The sequence below is a fragment of the Microcebus murinus genome, chromosome 1 (genome assembly GCF_040939455.1).
Source record: "Microcebus murinus isolate Inina chromosome 1, M.murinus_Inina_mat1.0, whole genome shotgun sequence".
Classification (NCBI taxonomy): Eukaryota; Metazoa; Chordata; class Mammalia; order Primates; family Cheirogaleidae; genus Microcebus; species Microcebus murinus.
Genome location: NC_134104.1, coordinates 64118465 through 64142543, shown reverse-complemented (window position 1 = coordinate 64142543; position 24079 = coordinate 64118465). Strand labels below are relative to the sequence as shown.

Here is a 24079-nt window from a genome sequence, read left to right as displayed (position 1 = left end):
ACTGTATACCAAAACAAAAAATTAATTTTACTGTTTAAAAAAATCTGTAGTGACAGTTAGACCTTTTAAAGTCTGGTGAAGCAGAGGAGCTGGTTTGTCAGTTTGTGGGACTATGTTTGTTGGGTTATTTCTCTTCTGTCTACCAGGCCAATGGTTGTAGCAGCACACAACTCATAAGCAATCTATAGGAGGCTGCAGGGAAAACCCAAATCAGTCAGCTGTCACCCTTCCTAGGAGTTCCAGGCAAAGATTTAGAAGGTGAAAAATCTTGGACCATAGGAGAAAATGAATGTAAAAGATTTGAGGCCTACATGGTTCTATAAACTTAGTAATGGCCAAATTACCCATGGTTTTCCCTTAGCCATATACATTACCTTTGTTTACTTAGCTCTGTTTTGTCTCCAGAGCAGATTCTTACTGATCCTTTAGAAGCAGACTATGAAAAGTACAAAGGACTTTCAGTTCTCTACTTCCAGACTCTGAACTCCCTTCAAATGGACTTCCCCAGAAATGGCTGTTAGAGAACTTTCTCTGTATAGGCCTCCTTCTCCCCTGGGCTCCTCAAACCTCCTCTCCCCCAACTTGAATGTTTCCCTATTCATTTGCAGTCTCATTTGAGAAAGTCAAGAATCAGAACACACCATTGACCACATACCAAGCACTGACAAGTCAGAATTCATCTGATAGATGAGAATCATTCCTTTGGGCTTTTTGTGATGGATGAAGCATTGATATGAGCCCTGGTCCTTGATCTGAACGTTGTGAAGTCGCAGGGTCCAATTTTCCCGATCAAAACTTGTACGGCCCATATACTTGCGATTAACATTGTCAGGTTTCTCTTTGCCTAAGTATAGCTCATACAGAACTGATGCTTCCTGGTTCTGCCAAAACACCACCAGCTCACTCATGCTTAGGTTTTGAGAGTTTGTAAATGGGCATGGCAGGTCTGCAGTCTCATTGAAATAAGCCTTAATCTTCAGGGAAGAAGCACCTAAAAAAGGAAAAGTAGGGATCAGGGAAGGAGAAGCAAGAGGGTAGAATAAAAATAACTTCATTTATCTTTACACAATACCTAGATGCTATCTTATCAGTAATGATATTGAAGGACTAGATAATAAGCTCTGGAACTGTGCAAATATGCTAGGCACCTGGAGATCAGGACTTCTGTCCTTGCATCACTGCTAACTGAACATATGACCTTATGTAAACTGCAACCTTTATAAGTCTCAGTTTCCTCATCTGTTAAATGAAGGGGGAGATTAAATGTTCTAAAGGTCTTTCTAGTACTAGGGTTCTATAAATTTAAATCCTAGAATTGGGAAAAGCAGCAGAGTTAGACAACTCATTCACCACCTGCTGTGTTGAAAAGATTGCTGACAGCAGTAATACATTTGATAGCTCTTCTCTATTATGCCTCATTAATTGGGGATCACATTGAGTAATATCTTTGAAATTCAAACATCCCCCATAGCTGCTGCTCCCATGGCAAGCACCTCTAAGGATGTCAGCTGGTTTGGAAATGCCTCAAACAGTGAACCAAGGCCTCTATTCTCAGTGACCTCTCTGAGCTCTCGCAGGGGTCAGAAAGAGAACTGGGCAAACATGATGGTTCTTTTGGGATTGTGGCTGTCAGAGATCATTTAAGGCACATGAATGAAATGCTGGAAGTGAATCATAGGTGGGAAGTTGACAATGTGCTTTAGGAGTATTGGGAAAACCCAGGCACTACGAGCTTGCTGCTCCCAGTATATGCTGCCCCTGGAAATTTTCACAACCTACAGGGAACATGCTGGAAGAGTTCAGAGAAAGGCTTTGGTTCCTGAGAGCATATTGCAGTTTGTGAGATGAATTTGGGCCTCCCAACTCCTTAAATGTGATTGAACTCAGAAAATGTATACAGTTACTCGAGGCTTGGCAAAGAAAGTAGGTCGTGGTGGGTAAGAAGTACAGGGCATGGGTGGTGGGAATGCTGTTTCTTAGTTAACATCAAGGTAGCTGCCACCTTAGGGAGGAAGTTAGAGTCAGTTCTAAACACAATTTCATCATTCAGGATTTCAGTGAAGGGATGTTAACAATAAGGGAGGGGATGGGTTGGTAAGAGAGATGAGAGGAATTTCATTGAAAGTGTTGTTTTTTTTCCTATGAGACAGAGTCTCGCTTTGTTGTCCAGGCTAGAGTGAGTGCTGTGGCGTCAGCCTAGCTCACGGCAACCTCAAACTCCTGGGCTCAAGCAATCCTGCTGCCTCAGCCTCCCGAGTAGCTGGCAAACAGGCATGCGCCAGCATGCCCGGCTAAGTTTTTCTATATATATTAGTTGGCCAATTAATTTCTTTCTATTTATGGTAGAAGCGGGGTCTCGCTCTTGGTCAGGCTGGTTTCGAACTCCTGACCTCAAGCAATCTACCCGCCTCAGCCTCCCAGAGTGCTAGGATTACAGGGGTGCCACCACACCGGGCCTCAAAGTGGTTTTGATGGGGGAGAAATTCAGTTGACTCCAGAACACATAATCAAGGGTTTGGTGGTGGTCTTGAACTCTAAGGGAAGCAGACTCCAGGCATCGGTGAAAGTTGGCATAAATTTGAACCACTGCTTATTGCATTACACTCACTAGAACCCCGGGAAGCCCTTGAAGAATAAAACACACCATCTGCACAGGATGCACGCCTATGTGGGAGGGAGAAGGAAAAAATCTATGTAGGTACTCAGATAGTGAAAGGGAGCCCTAAGGAAGATTTACCATAGTCTGTAATTACCTTACAAGGCAAATTCCAGGTTTCTACTTCTCTTTGCTAAGCTCTTAATGTAATGCAAGAGTGCCACCTACTGTAAAAGCTTCTAGCACTGTCTCTGGGAAAAATTCTGTTTTAGTTCTAATTTGCTTTATGATACATGGCAAATGACCTAATGGAGAAACCAAACACAGAGTTGAAAATTCTGCCAATTAACGTTCGATGTTAAGTTATTACTCAGCTGTCAGTTGTGTCTTCTGGACCTAGAAATCACTTTGCCCTTTGCCTTCAGGCTTCTTGATTTACTTTTTTTTTCCTCTGCAGACCCTCACAGTACCTTCCCTCCTTCCCACTACTCTCTTTACTCACAGACCAACTTCTCTGAACCAGGCCCATTCTCCCCAGATTACAAGGGCTCTCTCTTCCACCCATCGAACTGCTCCCCTCTCTAACTACCAACTGTAACTGTGACCTATGGACCAATGGCATTGGCATCCCCTGGGAGCTGGTCTGAAATGCAGAATCTCTGGCCTCACCCAAGACCTACCGAGTCAGAATCTGCATTTCAACCAGAGCAGAGCATCAATGTGAGCAGCTGCTGTACAGAATCTCTGCTTCTGTCTCCGGAGTGGTTAGCAAATGACGGGACAAATTCGTTTCCCTTGGTTCCTCCCACCACCTTTTCTACTCAACATGGGGTGGAAATCACTCTGAAACCCCTTCTGAGTGGAACTGAAAGTATTTCACAACTTACCCTTTGTAGCTCTTCACCAACCACTGGCTTCCATGATCTCACTCAGAGCTAGGCAATGGGGCATCCTGCTAATCCCCTCTCTGACCATCTGGGGAAGATTTTGCTCAAGATCTGTTTTCCCTCAGTAGCTTCAGGTCTCCCCTATTATGACCCCAGAACTCAGGCCACCTAACAACTGGATTTGCCCAACCCCCAGAAATTTAATCTCAATATGCTCATCTCTGTCTACCACCTGCTGCTATTTCTTCAGGTTTTGCTTGTGCTTACTACCTCTACATCTGTTGTTCAGCTTCATTGAGACCTCAGCTTTATCTAGTCTACACAGTGTTTTCCAAGGTAACTCCTTGTGGAAATGTTCTTTCGCTGTGCTGAGCAATATGGCAGCCACCAGCCACTGTAGCTATTGAGCACTTGATATGTATCTAGTATGACTGAGAAACTGAATTTTAAGTCTTATTTAATTTCAATTAGTTGGAATTTAATCATCTATGGCTAGTGGCTTAATATTGGACAACACGGCAATAGTATGCCATTTTAATTATTCCTTGCCACGACTTCAATAAACATGCCTCTTTGTTTCTGTAGAGTGCATCCTGAGCATACTCTACTTCCGATCTACATATCTGTCATTACAACTGAGTGGCTGAGCACTCCTGGAGGAAATTATCCATTTGTGCAGACTGGTGACATTACAAATCTGTAGTGTCCAATCTCACTTAGCAAGGCCTTGGGGCCGCTCACCGGGCTGGCTGCCCTGACCCTTCCTCACAGCAGTTACTTCAAACACATGCCCTTTGCTACTGCTTTTAGTTTCTCTTTCCCGTGGAGTCAAACTCCCAGAAAGAGTAAGCAGCAACTGGTGCCTTCACTCCCATCCTCCCACCCATGCCTCTTCTCTGAAACTACCCTGACAAAGGTTGTCATGACTCCAACGCTGCCAAGCCCGGGCTCTTTTCAGGCCTCATGTGACCACTCTGTGGAATGCAACACTGTTGGTATCTCTCCTTTTGAAATGCTCTGTTCTTCCCCAATCTCTGCTTTCCTGGCTAGTTTTCTCTGATCACTCCTTAAATGCTGCTGACCTTGAGTGCCTATTCTTGGTTTCCTTACTCTCCATACTGTTCCTGTTTTTTCTCCTCTACACCTACAAATTCAACTGCCAGGAATGAGCTAATAATGCACAGATGCTTATTGCCAGCCCATAACTTTCACGAGAGTTCCAGATACCTGCTGGACGCCTCCATCTAGACAGCAACAGGTACTCTCTTCCTCCCCTTCCACCCTCCTCTCCTCTATCTCAATAAATGATTCCCTCACCTGTTGCTGTCTGTGATCATCTAAATCATCTGTAGAAAATGCCCAAGAGAGGTTCTGTGCAAGTGTGCCTGAGGAGATCTGGAATTACTATAGCCAGAGCTGAACTTTAATATGTTAAGAAAAGGGTGTGGGCAGAGGCAGTTATCGCACAACGAGAAAGGGGCAATGGGAGCAAAAGAATTTTGTATTTATCCAGAGACCTTCAGGATGTTATCTTTTAGGTTACTAAAGAGAGCTTTTCTGTCATAGAGCAGATGGTTCTTTAGGAGTTTTCCTGGCTTGGATGATATTTCTGTTAAGATTAGCTTTGCATTCATTTCACGCTCACCATGCATCCTATATATAGATAAATATATGTATAATTCTGTACATTTTATACAGATACATAATATCTGTATTTTAGAAAATATACAACATATGCTATGTTACATGAAATATGATCTACTGAAATATAGCAAGTATAATATAACATGTAGAACACGAGATTGTATGTTTAAAAACCCAGCTCCTTTGAAGCACAAGCCATGGGACTATAGCACCCACTTTTCCTCATTGCTGACGTTATCCATCTTCCCCCCAGATATCCCCTTATTCACTGGAGATATGGGCTCCTGGCTGCTGCTGTCATCTTCTCTGCTGCTGCTGTCATCTTCTCCACTGCTGCTGTCATTACCCAGCCTCATGTGCACAGCACCCTGGCCTCTTACTTTCTTGTCCTTCGGCTCCCCAATGTCTGGTCATCTACTCCACCTCAGCCATCTCCTCCCTAAACCAGACCCCAGACCATATTTTTACCACTGCAGCCCCTCAAAAGTCTCAATTCAAGCATCTCACCTCCTGTCATTTCATTTCATACATTACTACCACCCCTCCATCAATTGCACCACCTCTCCTCATTGATTATAAATCAGAACAATTGTCACCGCATCTGCAGAGCCTACCTTAAGCCAAACCCCCATTATCTCTTCACTGGATAATTGTAATTGCTTCCTAACTGATATGCCTGCTTCCATCCTGGCCCCCAAATCTAGTTTCTCAAGCCAAAATGATTCTTTACAAATATCTTTGATCACTTAATTCTCTGTTCTAAAGCCACCAATGACTTCCCACCCCACTGAAAACTAAATCCAAAATTCTTTCCATGGCTTGCAAGGCCTCCTGTAATCTGGTCCCAGGTACCTGTGAAACCTCTTTCCCTCACTTGCTCTGCCCCAGCCACACTGGCTTCCTCGCCATGCTTCCAGAAGGCCAGAGACATTCTCTCAAGAATTCTTATTGTTCCGTCTGGAAATTTCTTCCTTCACACAGTCTCATGGTTACTCCTTTACTTCATGTAGGTCTCTCATCAAGTGCTACCTCCCAGGGAGATTTCTATGACTGTCCCATTGAAGAGATAACATCCTTGTCACTCTCTGTCCCTTATGCTGACTTATTTTTTACTGTGGCACTTACTGTGACATGATGTGATGTAGTATGTCTGGTTATCACCTGTCTCTCCTGAGGAGTCTGGCTCCTGGTTAAACACCTATGTGTGATTTCTCAGGCCTGAGCATAGGTAATTACAGAGGCTTGCCCTGACAACTCTCATGGTGGCAGCTGCCCTTCCCACACCAGGCTAGGTGCATGAGTGGCCGTCTCTGAAGGGAGTTGCAGTCAAAGTCTCAGCCCTCTGGTCAGTCGTGCTCTCTGACATACTTGCAGTCCCAGCCCAGATACCTTCATCCCTAAGTCTCTTTATCTGGGCCTCCGGAACCTCTGCTGAAACCTCCTTTATCAGGGGGACGAGCGGAAAGCCTGAAGACACTTTGTCCCACTGTGACTCAGTACCAGTACTTTTCCAGTCCCACCCTACCTCCCCCACCTTTCTCCCCTGGTTCTCCCTACCCTTGGATCCCTCCAGCCCTGGATCCATAAAACTGCCAGAGCCTTTTGTTTTGAACTCCCCCAACATCTGCACTGATCGGCCTTACTGGTGTTACCATTCCATGGGGGAAAATGGAAGTGGGGGAGTCCGCCCTTCTTCCTATTTTAGCCTCTTGGTTATACCATCCTAGTAAGAGATGAAAAGCTGAACTCTTTCATTTTTGTCTTGCTGCTATAATCAGCTCCTCTGACACCTGATAGCTCAGAGTTCTCTCTCCCAGATCAGCTGAGCACCTGACATCTCCCATTGGAATAAGCTCCATGACAGCAGGGGCTTTGTCACTTTTCCTCACTGTGAAATTTCTAGTTCCTACAACTGTCCCTTACAAATAAATATTAAGCACCCAGTAAATACTTATTGAAGAAATGAATGAAACAATCTCAATAATAATCAGAGAAATGTAATTTAAACCTCAATGAGATACCTTCTTTTTGCCTATCTGATTGGCAGATATTAAAAAATACTAGTGATGCCCAGTGTCCGTGAAAGTGTGGGGAAATGGGTCCCCTTCTGTGCTGTTGGAAAAATTCTAAATTGGTACAACCTTTTTGGAGGATAATCAGTAATATGTAAGAAAATAAACTATGAGCTCAATCTTTTGATTTAGCAATTCAATTTCTAGGAATTCATGCTACAAAAAGATACAAGTGCACAAAATTGGATGTACACAGATATCCATTGTTCATAAGAACACTGGAAAAAATTATATGGTTTAATGAATAATGATACATCTATACAAAAGAATGCCATAGGGCAGTATACTATTGTAGTTAAGAGTATGTATTCTGGACAGCATGAGTTTAATCTCAGCTCAACTATTAGCTATCTATGTTACTGTGGGCAAATTACTTAACTTTCTCATGTCTCAACTTCTTCTTGTGAAAAACAGGAGCAATAATACCTACTTCTTAAGGTTGTTGTGATGATTAAATGAGTTAATATTTGAGTTAGTATTTGAGTTAATACTGCCTGTAGTAAGCATTTGAGTTACTTATTTTTAGTTTTTTGTTTATTTTTAGCATTATTATTATTAATGATAGGTAACAATGTCTATGGACATAAAATCAATAATTTATGGATAAATTTACCCCCCAAAAGATTTTAAAATAAGTATATTTAGGATCCTCAAAAAGATATTTGAAGGAATAATTTATTAAAAATTATAAAAAATTATAAAATAAAAATAGGGAAAATTCAACAATAATATGATTGTGAATATATTAGCAGTTTTTGAAATTAACAACAAAGATTAAGAAAAAAACTTCTTAGTGAAGTAGTGCAAGAATGGAAAAACAACCACATGTACTAAATACTAAATTGAAACTAATCAATGAATTCTATGTGCATGTATGGAAGTAAAATTCATGGAGAATCAAGTAGGTGGGAGTGGGGAGGATGGGTTGGGTAATCACACCTAATGGGTACAATGCACACTAACTGACTGAAGCGCATATTTATAACTTCCACTCAAATTGTGCAAAAGTAAATTATGTAACCAAAATGTATGTGCCCCCATGAAATTCTGAAATAAAAAAATTTAAAAAAATAAAAAAACAGAACAAAAACTAAACAGGTAGAATAAAATCTGGATTAAATATAGTTAAAGAGAGAATTATGAATTGGAAGACAGTACTGAGAAATTCACCCAGGATTAGTACAGAGGAAACAAAAGATAAAAACAGAAAAACAGATTAAGATTCATAAAGAATTAGTCTGAGGAGATTTAGTCATTTCTAGAAGAAGAGAATGGTAGATAAGCAATATCTGAAAAATAAAGTTTGTGAATCTCCAAAATTGGAGAAAGACATGAATCCTCAGATCAAAAGTGCATTCAAAGTACCAAGCAAAATAAATGAAAATAAATATACACCTAGAAATATTGTGGTGAATCTACCCAAACATAAAGTATACATTTTTTCAAACTTACAAAAAGGAATCAAATAGATTATTCTTTAAATAATGAAGAAAGAATACTTGCAAAACAATGACAATTGGACTGAAAGCTCCTTAGCAACCATAAACCAAAGAAGAGAATGGGACAATAATATCCAAATGAATAAAACACACACAAAATAAAGCAAATTATAATATTTTGACTCAAATGACTATTACAATTTCAAAAATTATAAAAATGGAAAGTATTTAGAAACCTGAGAAATTATGTATGAAATAATGTTGAATAAAACATAGTCAGAGATTTTCATCTATACTTTGATCACAATTATATAAAGTAACATTTAAATAGTGGGGGATAGTTGAATTTTTTTTTAATTTTTTAAAAATTTCAGAATATTACAGGGGTACAAACATTTTGGTGACATAATTTGCTTTTGTACAATTTGAGTCAATGTTACAAGTGTGCCCATCACCCAGATAGTGTGCATTGTACCCATTAGGTATGAATTTACCCATCTCCTCTCCCTTCCTGCCTGCTTGATTTCCATTGAGTTTTACTTCCATATATGCACATAAATAGAGATATTTATTTATCTAGGGAGAGAGAATGAAAGAAAATGGGTGAACCAAGAATGAGTAAGTACTCTTCAAGGTGTTAGAAGTGCTTCCCTAAATTTTGACATCTTAGAACTTGGGCCTATGGAATGATATTTTAAAGGGTTCCCCTATGTGGAATAGCTTAGCTCTAGAGGTAAAATCTTGGCTATAAAGGAAGGGCTGTAAGTGTTTTTGGTTCCATAAATCTCAACAGTACCGAGAGGGTGAAAATCCTAGGTTATACATTATGGAAATGGTATTAAGACTCCTTCTCTCACAATAGAAAAATAAGCCACTGTCTCTCAAACTCTTGCTGCTGCCTAAAGGAGGCTGTTTGCCACTGGGGCCTCTCTCTTCCCTACCAATTTCACTCTTGTTCTCAAACAATCCCAGATGCATTCTCTTCAGTGACTGTCTTCCACTAAATTAACTTGTGTAATTGTCCATTTTCTTTAGAACCTACTAAAAGAATTACTAAAATAATCAACTAATTTGTGGGCAAGATAATCCCTACTGGATAACATACATGTATTAAAAAAGACCCTGAAGTAGTACCTTAACCAAAGGAATGACTATAATAGAATTATTTAATATTAGGCTCCATGATAATTCTTTGGGAATGATAGGTCTGAACTGCTTATTCACCTCCAGGTGGTAATTTTAGTTAGCTAACAACAGTAGGAAATGGGTGTCAAAAGTAACCATATAAACTTTATACTCATGCACCATCCATGTAGGAACCTGCAAAAATCTAGGGAAAAACAATGGAACTTCCTCCATGTGGAATGAGGGTTTAAGTCAATTTTACATACATCTTAAAGTGTAGAAAGTTTCCAACTACCACTCCAGGTACATTAATTGAATCAGAAGTGTGCTTCAAGAGAAACAAGAAGCCCTAGGATCTGGAAAACACTCAGACAAAAAAGAGAGCAACTACCAAAAGTCAAACTGCAAAGATACTTCCTCTTGATGTGGGGTGATTTTCTAAAATCCACTACTACTAATTTTCCAAAAACCACTCTGGCTCTAGCCTAAAAGTGTTATGGAGGGGCCAGCATAGCAACAAACAGAGCTTGACAGTTAGAGGTACTTCTGCAAATGGCACTTAGAAATTTCTTTAGCCTTATAAATACAAAGCACACATTGTAATCTAATTCTTCAAGGCCAGGGCTGCCCCTCCTGCCCATTTCAGTCTTAAACTCTCCAAAGTTAGTTAGCCTTGAGAGCCAGGTAGCAACCACTACTATGCCTAATTTCCATGACAAAGGGAGGACATAAAAGATAAGGGAGGAAAAGAAGAAACAGAATTGTTTCAGTATACTGCTGTATCTACACCATCAAATGAATTATTCAGCCTTGCATTTTTGCTGTGAATTATCTGGGTCAACTGTATCTCCTTTCTCCCTTTGGATGCCTGCCCTGTGGCTAGGTCACTGTTCTCCAGCCCAGTATGCAGAGGTGCCCCTGAGAAGAAAGACAGATAAAATGCAAATACATTCTTTTCATTTTTTAAAAAAGAATGACATCTGTTTTGTTGTTGTTTTTAATAATGTATGAAGTATTGGCAATGTTATTTTCTAATCTGGTGCTGCAAGTTTTCTATCCCACTTTAAATTCGTACTGCCAAAAATACAGTCACTTATTCTCTCATCACCGTAAAAATTGAACAGTTACCATATGGGGGAATTACTGTTAAGCTTTCAATATCAATAACTCTTTAGTTTCCAAGCAGTTTCAAAGGCAAGGCAAGGGCAAAAGTGATACCTGGACTCAGTTTTGATAGGATGTCTAGCCTTTACTTTCTCATTTTCAGTGTGCAGAGTCAGAAAGTTTTGGGGGAAATGGTGTTCCAGTTTAGCATTTTCTGAAAATTTGTTTCCAGGGCATTTTTCTTCCTTCTTTCCCAGGTCGTAAGAGCTGGGTCACTGTGATGAGAAGGGCTGGGGACCAAACCTTAGGGTCAGCAGAGGTGTCAGCTGCAAGCGAGACAGCAGATGTGCTGCGAGGAGCTAGTGAACAGGGGTGAGGCGGAAGCTGTATTACTCACCAAAGCTGTTCAGGTCCCCAAGGAAGAAACCTTAACCACTTATGATGATTCACTAGCAAGAGTTAGGAGAAGCAGCACAAGGTCATGGTTAAATGAACAGATGCTAATCTACGCTGTTGGGTGTGAATCCAAGCCCTGCCATTTGTCACAGTAGCTATGTTGACCATGGGTAAATTATTTAAGCTCTCTGGGTTTTAGTGTCCACATCTTAAAATGGGGAATAATAACAAGACCTAAAGCAGAAAGCTATTGTGATGCTTAAATCAGTTAATATTTATAAAATGCTTAGAACAGTATCTGGCCCAAAGTAAGTGATATATATATATACACATATATTTTCAGTCATGCACTGCATAATAACATTTTAGTCAAGACAGACTGCAAGTATAACGGTGGACCCAATAAGATTATAATACTGTATTTTTACTGTAACATTTTCTATGTTTAGATATGTCTAGATACACAAATATTTACCATTGTGTTAAAACTGCCTGCAGTATCAAAGACAGTAACATGCTGCACAGGCCTGTAGTCTAGAGCAATGGGCTATGCCATACAGCCTGGCTGTGTAGCAGGTATGCCATCTAGGTTTGTGTAAGTACATTCATGGTGTTCACATTATGATGAAGTTATCTAACAACACATTTCTCCGAACGTATCCGTATCATTAAATGACTCATGACTGTGTATATATATATATATATATATATGTATCTGTCACATAAATAAGAAGTGGGATGAGGAGGGAATCTTGCTGGGGGGTCTTGTCTTCCTCCTTTCTCTCTCTCTCTCTCTCTCTGTCTGTCTCTGTCTCTGTCTCTCTCTCTCTCACACACACACACACACACCCCTTCCACCTCCCCAAGAGCTAAGGTGGCAGGTCGTGGACCCTGGGAGGTGGAAGCTGCTGTTGCTGCCTAAGTCAGTGAAGTGATCAGTTGCCACATCTACAGACCTCACACTCACGGACTCCACAAGCTCAAGGTGCTAAGCAGAAAACACAAATCACAATAGGCCCATCCCAGCCAGCACTGATCTGAAGGAGCACCTCTCCCTCTTACCCTGACTCCTTGTCACCCCCATCAAGCCTGGGGGCGGTGGCCAAGGGCCTGGTGTGTGGCCCTTTGGAGCAGGTGGATTCACGGCGGGCACTTAGTCAGGGGTGGCTCAGGTCCCTGCCCTGTCCGCCTCGCTCTGAGGCTGGGATGGCTCCCCGCTCAGGCTGCAGCAGGAAGGGCAGACCCGAGAGACTATTAATAAAAGACACTGAGTCACAGGATGCACGGCAGGAACCCAGCCAACCCCAGTTCACAGATGAAACAGTATACTCGGAGAGGAGCAGCAAACAGGGAAGACCTGGGTTTTGTGAGGCTTGGAGCTATTCATATTTTGAAGGGGGAGATTGGTAAGAAAAAGCAGGTAGAATTCAAATGCAATATACCCATAGTTACTACAAGCAACGCTGCCCACCATGATGGAGGGAAAAATCGCAGTGAAAAGAGACAGTGGTTATAACTACTTGTGGTTAAAACATCTTACTCAAATTTTACCAAAACAGAAGACATGTGACCACACTGCTGGGGCTCCTCGAGGGGTCCTGAGGGAGATTTGGAAAGGGTTTGCGTGGGTGGGGGATCCTGAAGCTTCAGCTTCATTAGCTTGGTGATAAACGGGCTGACGCCGCTTGCTGAGGGTCCGCAGTTGTCAGTGACGAGTGGCAGCCGCCACCTATGGGCGTGGCCACGGAGGGACGGGAGCGGGAGGGGGAAGGGAAGCAGGGACCGTGGACGCCAATGCCCTGTGTGGAAGGAGACCTGTGCCTTTGGAGGCCCGTCAGCTTTTCCCTAAGAGCCTGAGACTGCCATAACTGGGGTCGGAGAAGATCAGAAGGGAGTGTGTGTGGAGCCACGGTAGTCGAGTCCCAGGGGCCTCAGGTTGGCGGCCTCCCCCAGCCCCTGGGCTGCGCAGGGCAGGCGGGACTACCCTACTCCGCGCATCTAGGCCCACTGGTGGAGACGGCGGAGGTTGCAAACACGGCAGGGCTCCATCCCAGGCTGGGCCTGCCTGCCATCGTCTGAGATGCCTGGCTTCAATCACAACACTTCCTTCTTCTCCAGGAAAGTCTGTTTGGCATGTGGTGTTGTGCAACCTTCAGTAGAAACCGAGTAAAAGTCTCAGGCCTGGGCTTGCGGTGGTCAGACTCATCGGGAGACAGTGGAAGGATTCCGCGACTTTACAAAGCTAAAAGGTTCTTACCAGGGAGCAGGAGGAAGACCGCCACAAAGAGAAAGCGACACAGTTCCATCGTGCTAGAGTTGAAAAAGAAAAGATAAAACTTGGTTAGCAAAGGAAATTAAAAACCAGTGTTTACCGAAACGTAAACTAGAAGTTGAGTTGGGGATTCAGTTGGGTTGCTGGATATGGCCGAGACAATGCTACGTGCTTCCCAGAGCCATTCCCTTTTCCTCTTAGCTGCGCGGATAGGCCATCTTTCCCAGCCTCTCCCGCTGCTAGACCCGCCATGTGACTGGTTCTGGCCAGTGGAATTGTGGGCAGAAAAGATGTCACTTCCAGACCTGGCTGCTAAAAACCTCTCTCTTTCTTCTCTCTCCTGCCTTCTTAGATGCTGGGGAACCAGAGGGGAAAGTCCCAGGGCCTAAAAGATGGCAAAGTATTACCATGGAGGGGACCTGGTTTGCTGAATAACTTAATAAAGCAGCTCTTTGTACCCCTTCCCCACAACTCGTCTACACTGGATTGTGACATTAGCAAAAATTAAACTTTTATTGTGTTACGCTAATGATGTTTTGGGGAATGATTATTGCAGTAGCTGGCATTATTTATCTTGACCAACACAATAGGTTTAATGGGGCAATTAGAGAGTACTGTATTTATTTTTAAAAATCAACCTATCTTTGGTTTCTCATGGTTCTCAGACTTTAATGTGCATAGAAATCACCTGGAGGGCATATAAAACAGTTTCCTGGGCCCCATCCACAGAGGCTAATTTAATAGGTTGGGATGAAGCCCAGAGATTTTTATGTTTACCAAATTCACAGGTGATGATGATACTGGTCCAAGGATCACAGTTTGAGAACCACTAAACTAGAGTATTCGCTTAATATACATGTTGGAGCCAAGGAAAATGACGTGCATTGCTTTGTTTACCTCTATCCTCTTTCATCCCCTCCCTTCCTCCTTCTCCATCCACCCACTTACGGCAACTTAAACTGAAGAGGCTATAGAATGGTTTATAGGGAAGCATAGAATAAGAAAAGATGATCAACATTAGAAACATGAAAAAACAAATCAAATACAGGAGCATAGTGTGGAGCCAGGGACATGGACATTGCTAAATGCTTAACACAGAAACCTGCCCACCTTGCACTGGGTGGGGCATAAGTTTGGCTTATAGGTTTTTAACAGCCTCTCTGCAAAGGAAAACCTAACCAGTGACTTAATTCACAAGTCTGTATGTTAATTCACAGGTATGTTGATAGAAACAAACCAATGCTCAGGAAGAGATGTACAACTATTCTTGATTCAGTAGCAAAAATTTCTTCCCAGGAGAGTGTTGATTAGAAGCCATTTCTGATCCCTTTGTGCTATGCTACATACCGTTCCTCTCTGTCCCTATCGCCCCCAGCACAGGGCATTGAGCTAAAAGTGTCTGTTCTGTTTCTTCCCTTCTAGACTATAACTTTTTTTTTATTATTGTTTTTGAATAGGTCATACCTGTACACGGCACTAAATTTAAAAGGTAAAGGTGATAAATAGTGGAAAGCAAGTCTATTTCCCAAATCTACCCCCTGATTGTCTAGTTTTCTTCTGTAGATGTAACTGGAGTAACTATTGTTACCTGTTACCAGTTTCTTGCCTCTACTTGAAGTTATTTTTAGACAAAAGAAAACAAATAAAAACATAGACCCATATTCTCTTTTCATTTTATTTTTAAACATAAATGGTAGCATAGTATACACAGTTTTGCACACTTACCACCACCATGGAGATTGTTTTGTATCAGCATGTAATGAGTATCCTCATGCTAATGGTTGCCTATTATTCTATTGTATTCTATTAGATGGCAATACTATGTTTTTCCAGGCCACTATTGATGAACATTTAGGTTGTCCATCTTTTGTGGCAATGAAAAACCTTGATTATATGCTGTATCACACAAGTAGGGGTAAGCTATATTCCTAGAAATACAATTGCTTGACCAAGGGTCAAAGAGTAATTGCAATTTTAGTTTTGGGAGATATGAAAATATTGTTTTCCCCTAAGATTACATGTTCATGCTCTGATCAGCAAATCACAAAAGTGTGTATTTTCACATACTTTTTGCCAACATAATATGTTTTCTAATTTGTGATCTTTACTGACAGGAAAGGTTAAAAATGGCATCTCGAGTTTTAAAAATTATTTTCATTTGTGGTAAAATGCACATAAAATTTACCATATTTATCTTTTTTTTTTTTTTTTTTTTTTTTTGAGACAGAGTCCCACTCTGTTGCCCAGGCTAGAGTGCCATGGCGTCTGCCCAGCTCACAGCAACCTCAAACTCCTGGGCTCAAGCAATCCTCTTGCCTCAGCCTCCTGAGTATCTGGGACTACAGGGATGTGCCACTGTGCCCAGCTAATTTTTTCTATATATTTTTAGTTGGCCAATTAATTTATTTCTATTTTTAGTAGAGATGGGGTCTCACTCTTGCTCAGGCTGGTTTCGAACTCCTGACCTTGAGCAATCCGCCTGCCTCGACCTCCCAGAGTTAAATTTACCATATTTATCATTTTTAAGTGCATGGTGGTATTAAATATGTTCACATTGTTGTGCAGCCATCACCCTATCCATCTCTTAACTCTTTTCATCTTGCAAAACTGCAACTCCATACTGACTGAATAGTAAATCTTCATTCTCTTTTCTTCTACACCCCTGGCAACCACCATAACACCTTCTGTCTACATGAATTTGACTACTCAATGAATAAACAGTCATACAGTATTTGATTTTTTTGATTGACTTATTTCATGTAGCATAATATATTCAAGGTTTATCCACATTGTAGCATATCTCAGAATTTCTTTCCTTTTTAAGATTGAATGATATCCTACTGTATATATATCACATTTTGTTTATCCATTCATCTGTTGATGGACATTTGAGTTGCTTTCACCTTTTGGCTATTGTGAATGACGCTGCTATGAACACAGGTGTGCAAATATCTCTTTGAGACCCTGCTTTCACTTCTTTTGAGTGTATACCCAGAAGTGGAATTGCTGGATCATGTGGTAATTCTATTTTTAAGTTTTTGAGGAACTTCTATACTGTTTTTTATAGTGGCTACACCATTTTACATTTCCACCAGGGTTCCAATTTCTCCATGTCCTTACCAACACTTTCTGTTTTGTTTTTTTAATAGTAGCCATCCTAATGGGTGTGAAATGGCTCTGTCATTTTAAAATGAATTTCTCTTATTTTGAGTATAAGCATTTTTTTCAAATGTATAAGAGACAGTATTCCCTGCTCTATGTAATATCTATACATTTCTTTTGCCCGCTTTTAATTGGGGTTTTTGGTCTTTTTCTTATTTACTTCTAGATGCTCTTTTATAAACAGCAGTGCTTTGTGACTAGTTGCAAATATATTGAGTTGCTGAAATAAATAGTAGGTGCTCAGTGTATGAACTGAATGGCAGGTTCCTGATTGCTCTTCCCCTCCTTTACAGCGATTTTAATAGATTTCAGAGTTTGGGCCTCATCTGTTGAGCCAAAGCTGACACCACTCAAATGTGCAGCCTGGGAACAGAGTTCTCCATTTGATTCCCATGTACTTCCTCATTTGAAATCACCAGCAGTAACCTATTTATCATAGAATCTGGGAACTCGGGGGCCCTTTGTGTCTGAACTCCCACCTAATATAGAAATCTCTCATTGTGTGCAACCCCAAAATCAGTATGCATGACCTAATCCAAGCTTTTTTTCCTGGGGTGACATGGTAAACAGGGACATAAAATCAAATTATATTTTGCTATAAATTTAATAAATCACCCTTAATTCAAATAATTACATGAAATCAGTGTGGCCCTGGGGAATCTTGATGCGCACACAGTGGGAAGGAGCACTGGCCCTGACGAGGAAGTCAGTACCACTTTTGACTTCTCTATTTGGAAACTCTCTCTTCCCCTAGGTTAGCAGCTGCTTCTCTTGTGCTTCCTCTCATTGATACTGGTTTTGTCCTCTGAAGCTACCCAGAGTCAGTCTAACACGCTTCTGCCAAAGCCCTTTAAGGATTTGGGGACAGCATTCACATTCCTCCTCAAAATCCTGGCCTGGCCCAGTGGAGATAATCTTTCCTGTAAACTTCACTGACATTAATCTGGAGACCACACACCATCTGGAAAACACTTTGGACACTTAGTTTGTCAGTGGCTCTATTAAAATATAAAGCTCAAATACTCAAGATTGACATGATTATTTTTATAAAGTGCAAATGTCCCATGTGAAGAATTTGTCTCAGCTCCAGCTGTGGTACGTGTGTGTATGGGGGGGGGGGCTGGGTTAAGAAGCCAGTTTCTCCACTGCTGTTGGCGGTGAAGAGCAGAAATATCACCGCTCCCTCAGGAATGTGCCCCCAACCACAAGTACAAGTCATAGCTTTCACAGAGGGCCTGCAAAGTAGAAGCTCTTGCCTTTGGAGGGTGAGAGCAAAAAGGGGAATGGGAGAGGAAAGAACCTAAGAATTCACGTGGGGATTCTCTGAGAGAAGATTTCTGTCATCTGTCAGCAGAATATGGTCTGTGAGGTGGGTGAACCAGTCAGAAACCTAAAAAGAGGAGCCTCTGTGTAACTGGAGGTTCATTCCAAAACCCAAAGGTGAGCACCTGCCATACCCCACTTTCACTTACTTTGCATGTTGGCCGGTCACAGAGCATAAGTAAGCGTTGGGTGAATGATGTTACTCCTCAGAACCAGGGAAGATTACTTGTCCCCATGTTACAGATGAAGAAAGGGAGTCTCAGAGAGGTTAAGGTACCTGGCCTAGGCCACCCAGCAAGTAAACTTGTAGAGTTGAAATTAAAACCCATGCAGCCTCGCTGTGTTCTCCTTCACGCTGGTGCGGCCCCTGCAACAACGCCAGCCGGCCGGCTCTGTGTGGGAGCAGGCGGGAGGGATTCCCATGCTCCCCACTCGGGGCAGCCGGGGAGCAGCTCAGCCCCAGGCCGGGTGTGGTGGTGGCTCCTGGAATCAGAGAGGACACTCAGGGGGACAGACTGGGTCAGAGGAAGGAGGGGCCAAAAGTGTCCCTTTGCATCAGGGTGTGCCGGAGAGTTCTTCTCTGCTCTAACCCCGGCCAGGTGAAGTTTCCCCGCATGGGTTTCGCTTCCGGAGCACGCTACTGTGTTCCACCTAAGCAACACCTAGAAGAGCTCTGGGGAAATAGAACTATTTGTGCAGAAAAATAGGGGCCAAAGAAGGGATATGTTTGTGTCCCAGGTCTTAAGGCGCATGCGCAGTCTAGTTCAGATAAAAAGTAGTACGAGGGGCCGGGAGTGCGGATGTGACGAAACAGGAAGTGAGAGAGGGGCTCCAAGGAAGAAGTTGAATAGCAACAAAGAAAAAGATTTCCTATTTGACAACTTTGTCTGGAATGTTAGTGGTAATCAGGGCACCAGGAAAAGTAGTGGTAAGTTTGTTGGTGTCTCCAGAAGGTTATTATTCATTGAGATAGTCTTTCAGACAAACGTTTACTGCATTTACTTAGTGTCAGACTTGTTCTAAAGGTGGGGGGTGTAAAGATGTGTAGGCTTTGGTCTCTAAGATGAAACATAAAAAGTCCACAAAAAACTGCAATTCAAGCTCCAGGGCCAGCGTGGAAGGGTGGAGTGCTCAGCTCTGCCTGATGCGGGCGAGGGTCCTGGTGCCAAGCAAAGCAGGAGACGCCACAACCTCCGTGGAGGAGAGACTGGGGCTGCCTCAGCCCAGCAACACTCAGGGCCCGGCCCATTGCCCTCTGCCAGTTCATACTTGCTGGACCGGCCCCTCAGCTGGGTGAGAGGAGAGTGAGCTCAGAAGGAATACCAACTGCCTGGGGTTTTGGCTGACCCCGGGTGTGACATGCTACACTGAATTGCTTCTCAGAGCACCAGAAGCTGATGCTGTGTGTTTAAAGCAGCCGTTACTACCTTTGAGGTACTGAGAGGAATGCAGTAAGCTTATTTCCTTTTTTATAGTTTCTGAACTGAAAGATAAGAAAGTTGTTGGTATCAAATGCATCTGAATTTTAAAATGGCTTCTGACAGTTTCATGATACGCTTGGGAGCAATATGGACAAATGTGGGATCAATATTAGTAATTGATCATTCATTCATTCAACAAATATTTATTGAAGCAGGCATTATGCTGGGTGCTGGGAATATAACAACAAGGAAAACCAGTAACAGCCCCTCGTTATGTGGTTGCTTATAGTTTAGTAGAGGAGCAAGATAATGATCAAACAATCATATAAATAAATGTAAAATTATAACTATGATAGGTGCTCAAAAGAGAGGTTCATGGTACTTTTGAGAGCCTATAATAGGACTATACTAAACTGTGATTTGAAGAATGATGTGGTAGATTAAAGAAGGACACATATTGTTTGCTACTCCTCCCATGAAGAGGTGGAGTCTAATCTCCCCTACTTGAATCCAGGCTGCCTTAGTGACTCGTTTGAACAATAGAAATGCAGGGAAAGGACTGTTCTGGGACTTCTGAAGCTAGGTCATCAGAAACCTTGCAACTCCTACTTGTCTCTCTTGGAACACTTTTCTGGAGTTCTGAGCTACCATTTAAGATGTCCCATTGCCCCGAGACCACCATGCCAGAAAAGCCATGTGCAGGTGTTTGGATCAACAGTCCCAGCTGGGCCCAGCCTCCCAGCCATCTCTGCCAAGCCACTAGACATACGAATAAAACCTCGAATCTTCTAGCTCTGGGGTTTGCAAACTACAGCCTGCCTACCAAATCTGCTACCACCTATTTTTATAAATAGGTTTATTGACCATAGCCATACCCACTTATTTAATTATTGTCTATTGCTAGTTTCAAACCACAATGGCAGAATTGTATATGTGATGGGAACCATAATAACTATAAACCTGAAAACACTTTCTATCTAGCTTTTTATAGAAAAAGCTGCTTGACCCTTGCTCTAGATCAGCACTGTCCAATATGAATATAATGCAAACCACAGTTGTAAGCCACATATGTAATTTTGAAAATTTCTAGTAGTCACATTAATAAGAAATGTGACAGTAATTGTAATAAAATTTTTATTTAATATATCTAGAATATTGTAATCTTAACATGTGATCAATATAAAAATTATTAATGGATTTTTAAGTTCTATGTTTTGTACCAAATCTTCCCAAATACTGTGGGCATTTTATATGTACAGCACATCTCAATTAGGCCTAGCCACATCACGGGTGATCAGTGGTTACTGAATTGGACAGTGCATCACTAGATCAGCCCTTCATCCATCAGTGTAATATCATCAAGTGACCCCAGTTGATGGTAGGAGGAACAGAAGAATCAGCCAAGGCCCACTCACATTTCTGACCCACAACATTGCGCGCGAGAGTAAAATGTTTATTGTTTTTAGCTGCTAAGTTTGGGGGCAGTTTGTAATGCACCAATAGATAAACAGAACAGATTGAACAGGTGCTAAGTAGTTGAAGGGTTGAGGAGTGAATAGGAAGACTTCTAGGCAAAGGGAATAGCATATGTAAAAGGCACTCAGGCAGGAGGGCACATGAGAGAATGTACGAGAAGGTCAATGTGGCTAAAATAAAGAGAGGGGGAAGACAAGGCTGATGAGGTCAGCAGGGGCCAGACCACACTTGTTTTATGGGTCAGTTAAGGATTTTGGTCTTTATTATCACAGCAGTGTGAACCACTGAAGAAAATAAAACAGAGGAATGAAACAATCGGGTTTGCATTTTGAAAAGATGATTTTGGTTCACGGGCAGCAAATGGATAGTAGGGAAGCCAGAACAGATGCAGGAAGCCCAATCAGTTGGCTCCTGCAGTTGTTTGAGTGAGAGAACATGGCTGTTTGGTCTAGGATGGTAGCAGCAGAAGTGGAGAGAAATAGATAGATCAAGAAATATTTAGGATTATAATTAACAGGATATGGGGATGGATTAAATAAGGGAGATGAGGACAAAGTATTGATGTTTCATTCATTCACTCAACAACTGAGTGTCAAGAATCTTTCTTGTTCATCAGACTGATCCCACAGTGGGTGCTACAGGACTCTGTTTTTTACTTTTTCACTTTTACATATTCAGTAACACTGTGAATGAAAGCAATAGAAATCATACTTCTGCTGTGCAGATGGCACAAGATAAGACAGATAGCTCAAAAGTTGGTCACCTGAATTAATATTCTTAAAGTCTGAAAAGAGAAACTAATACTATCATGGTAAATCTCATGAGGTTAAGTATAAAGGTCTGTACTTAGGTTTTAAAATAACAACTGTGTAAGTGGAATAAGTAGGCACTAGAGAAATAGCTTATCCACAGTAAATATAAAAATCACATAAATGTTAGTGTGGCACGGCTAACCAAAATTTCATTCAGTCCTAGCATAGAATTCATTCACTGAACTCTGTGCTAATCAGACCATATCACTTGTGGCACCACATGCAGTGAGGTCAGTTATACTTGAATGACACTGGCAAATTAGAGTCTATCAAGAGAAAAGGCAGCATGGTTCACTAGTGAATAATGAAATTATGTCAAATGAGGAACAATGAAAAGGACTGGGGGTAATGAACCTGAGGAAGAGAAGATTGCAAGTACATGCTGGCTGGCTGCAAATATTTAAGGGCAGTCCCATGTGAGGACACACACACACACACACACACATACACACACACACACACACACACACGCTGTCACTTGAAGAGCAAGTAGTTCTAACATCTGGAAGTTATAGGGAGCCAGATTACAACCCCAGATAATGGAAAACTTTTAATAGAGAGCCACAACCAGGGACTGGACTTTCTTGTGAGCTTATAAACACCCTGCCACTAGTTACTGCTCTAGCAAAAGTGGGATAATAACACTGAAGAGACATTTTAGGAGAAATTCTTGAATTGGGTGGGTGGTTGAATCCTATAACTTTTACATTAACCTCTAATATTCTCATTACATTCCCAGACAGGAGAAAAACTAAAGAAGGACATCTAAATAATCCATCTCTCTCTATTCCCCATCGTGAGCCCCTTTTCATTTTAACATAGTGTACAGTATGGTGCATTTTAAGGGTCCCCTGTCTGAGGACAGTTTGCTGAGCTGACTACCAGTGATGTAGAGCTTTAGAAGATATGAAGAGCAGCAAGCATTCCTACAGCTTGGAATGGTGCAAGGAAGGTGGTAATATTTGAGCTGAACCTTGACCGTGGGCCAGACTTGATCTCAGAACTGTACACTGAGGCCAGAAACGAAGTGAGCCAGGCATGTCAGTGCTTGCCCAAGTCAGTTTCTGTTAGAACAAATAAGTCTCCACCCAGTATTGGTTCTAAGTTCACTCATTCTGATACTCCCACCCAAGAGGGTTGTCAGCCTGGGCCACTGCATTGCTTAACAGTCTTCCTCTGAGAATCGCTGTCTTCTTTTAACATTAACAATTGTTAATTTCCTAGAACTCAAGGTGGTGACCATCTGCCTCTGTCCTTAAAAGGCTTTGCTAGCTTCTAACAATTCTTCCCGAGATAGCCCATGAAACAGATTTCTGATAATATACAACCTTGCAGCCAAGGTATCTGCTTAATGGGTCTCAAAGAGCTGCTGCCTCTTGATGAACCAACTTTAAACATTGATTGAGTTTAACTGGATAAATATTTCAGCCATAGTTTTGATACAAATGTATACACACATAAAGAACATCAAGCATAACCCAATATTCAATGTTTTTTATTGATATAAAATCACCATTCTTTGGCAACTTTCTGAGACACAATCAAATATTATAGTTTTTGTTTGTTTTTTTGAGACAGAGTCTTACTCTGTCACCTGGGCTAGAGTGCTATGACATCAGCCTAGCTCACAGCAACCTTAAACTCCTGAGCTCAAGTGATCCTCCTGCTTAAGCCTTCCAAGTAGCTAGGACTACAGGTGTGTACCACCATGCCCAGCTAATTTTTTCTATTATTTCTTTATTTTTAGTAGAGATTGGGTCTGGCTCTTGCTCAGGCTGGCCTCAAACTCATGACCTCAAGCAGTCCTCCTGTCTTGGCCTCCTAGAGTGCTAGGATCACAGGTGTGAGCCACCATGCATGAACTACTGTGCCCAGCCCCAAATATAATAGTTTTTAAGGATGTATAGAAATAGGGGAATGATCATGGTCTTTTTATGGGACAATAAGAAAAGTATACTGGATTGGAAGAAAAGTTGACTTTAGACAAATAATGGGAAATTAGTTTCTGTAAGCAGAGCAGGATAGCTTAATGGGGCCAGGAAAGTTGGATAAGGACTTCATATTTAATAGAAAATCAGGAGTTTGGGATCAGTAGTTTGGGAACAGAAAAATGATGATATGAAAATTTAAAGAAAATAGATGGTCAGTGGCCTGGGGAAAGGGCTGGTATTAGAGTGAGCAAGAATAAACGCTCGCAGAGCTCTGCATAGGGGCAGGAGGCGTGGCAAGGAAGAGATGAGTGTGAGCAATGCTGCCATGGAGACATGGCCACTTCCTGGTGTCTGGTGGGCACAAGAGATGACTGGCTGTGGAGACATGTCCTACATCCTGAGCTCCACGTTCCTCAAAC

General features: G+C 41.8%; 1 protein-coding gene across 5 annotated transcripts in view; it reads right to left on the bottom strand.

Annotated features, from left to right (window-relative positions):
* The window catches only part of CD86 (CD86 molecule), a 64690-nt gene that overhangs the window by 14033 nt on the left and 26578 nt on the right, over positions 1-24079 (bottom strand). For 4 of the 5 annotated variants that reach the window (XM_012780516.2, XM_012780515.2, XM_076001979.1 and 1 more), the window contains 2 exons: positions 13521-13573; positions 656-991 (listed from right to left, as the gene is read on the bottom strand). In XM_012780516.2, coding sequence (XP_012635970.1) covers positions 656-991; positions 13521-13569 — 385 coding nt within the window. In that variant the 5' untranslated portion in view covers positions 13570-13573. The remainder of the gene's footprint in view (positions 1-655; positions 992-13520; positions 13574-24079) is intronic. The other variant, XM_076001960.1, reaches the window with a different exon arrangement.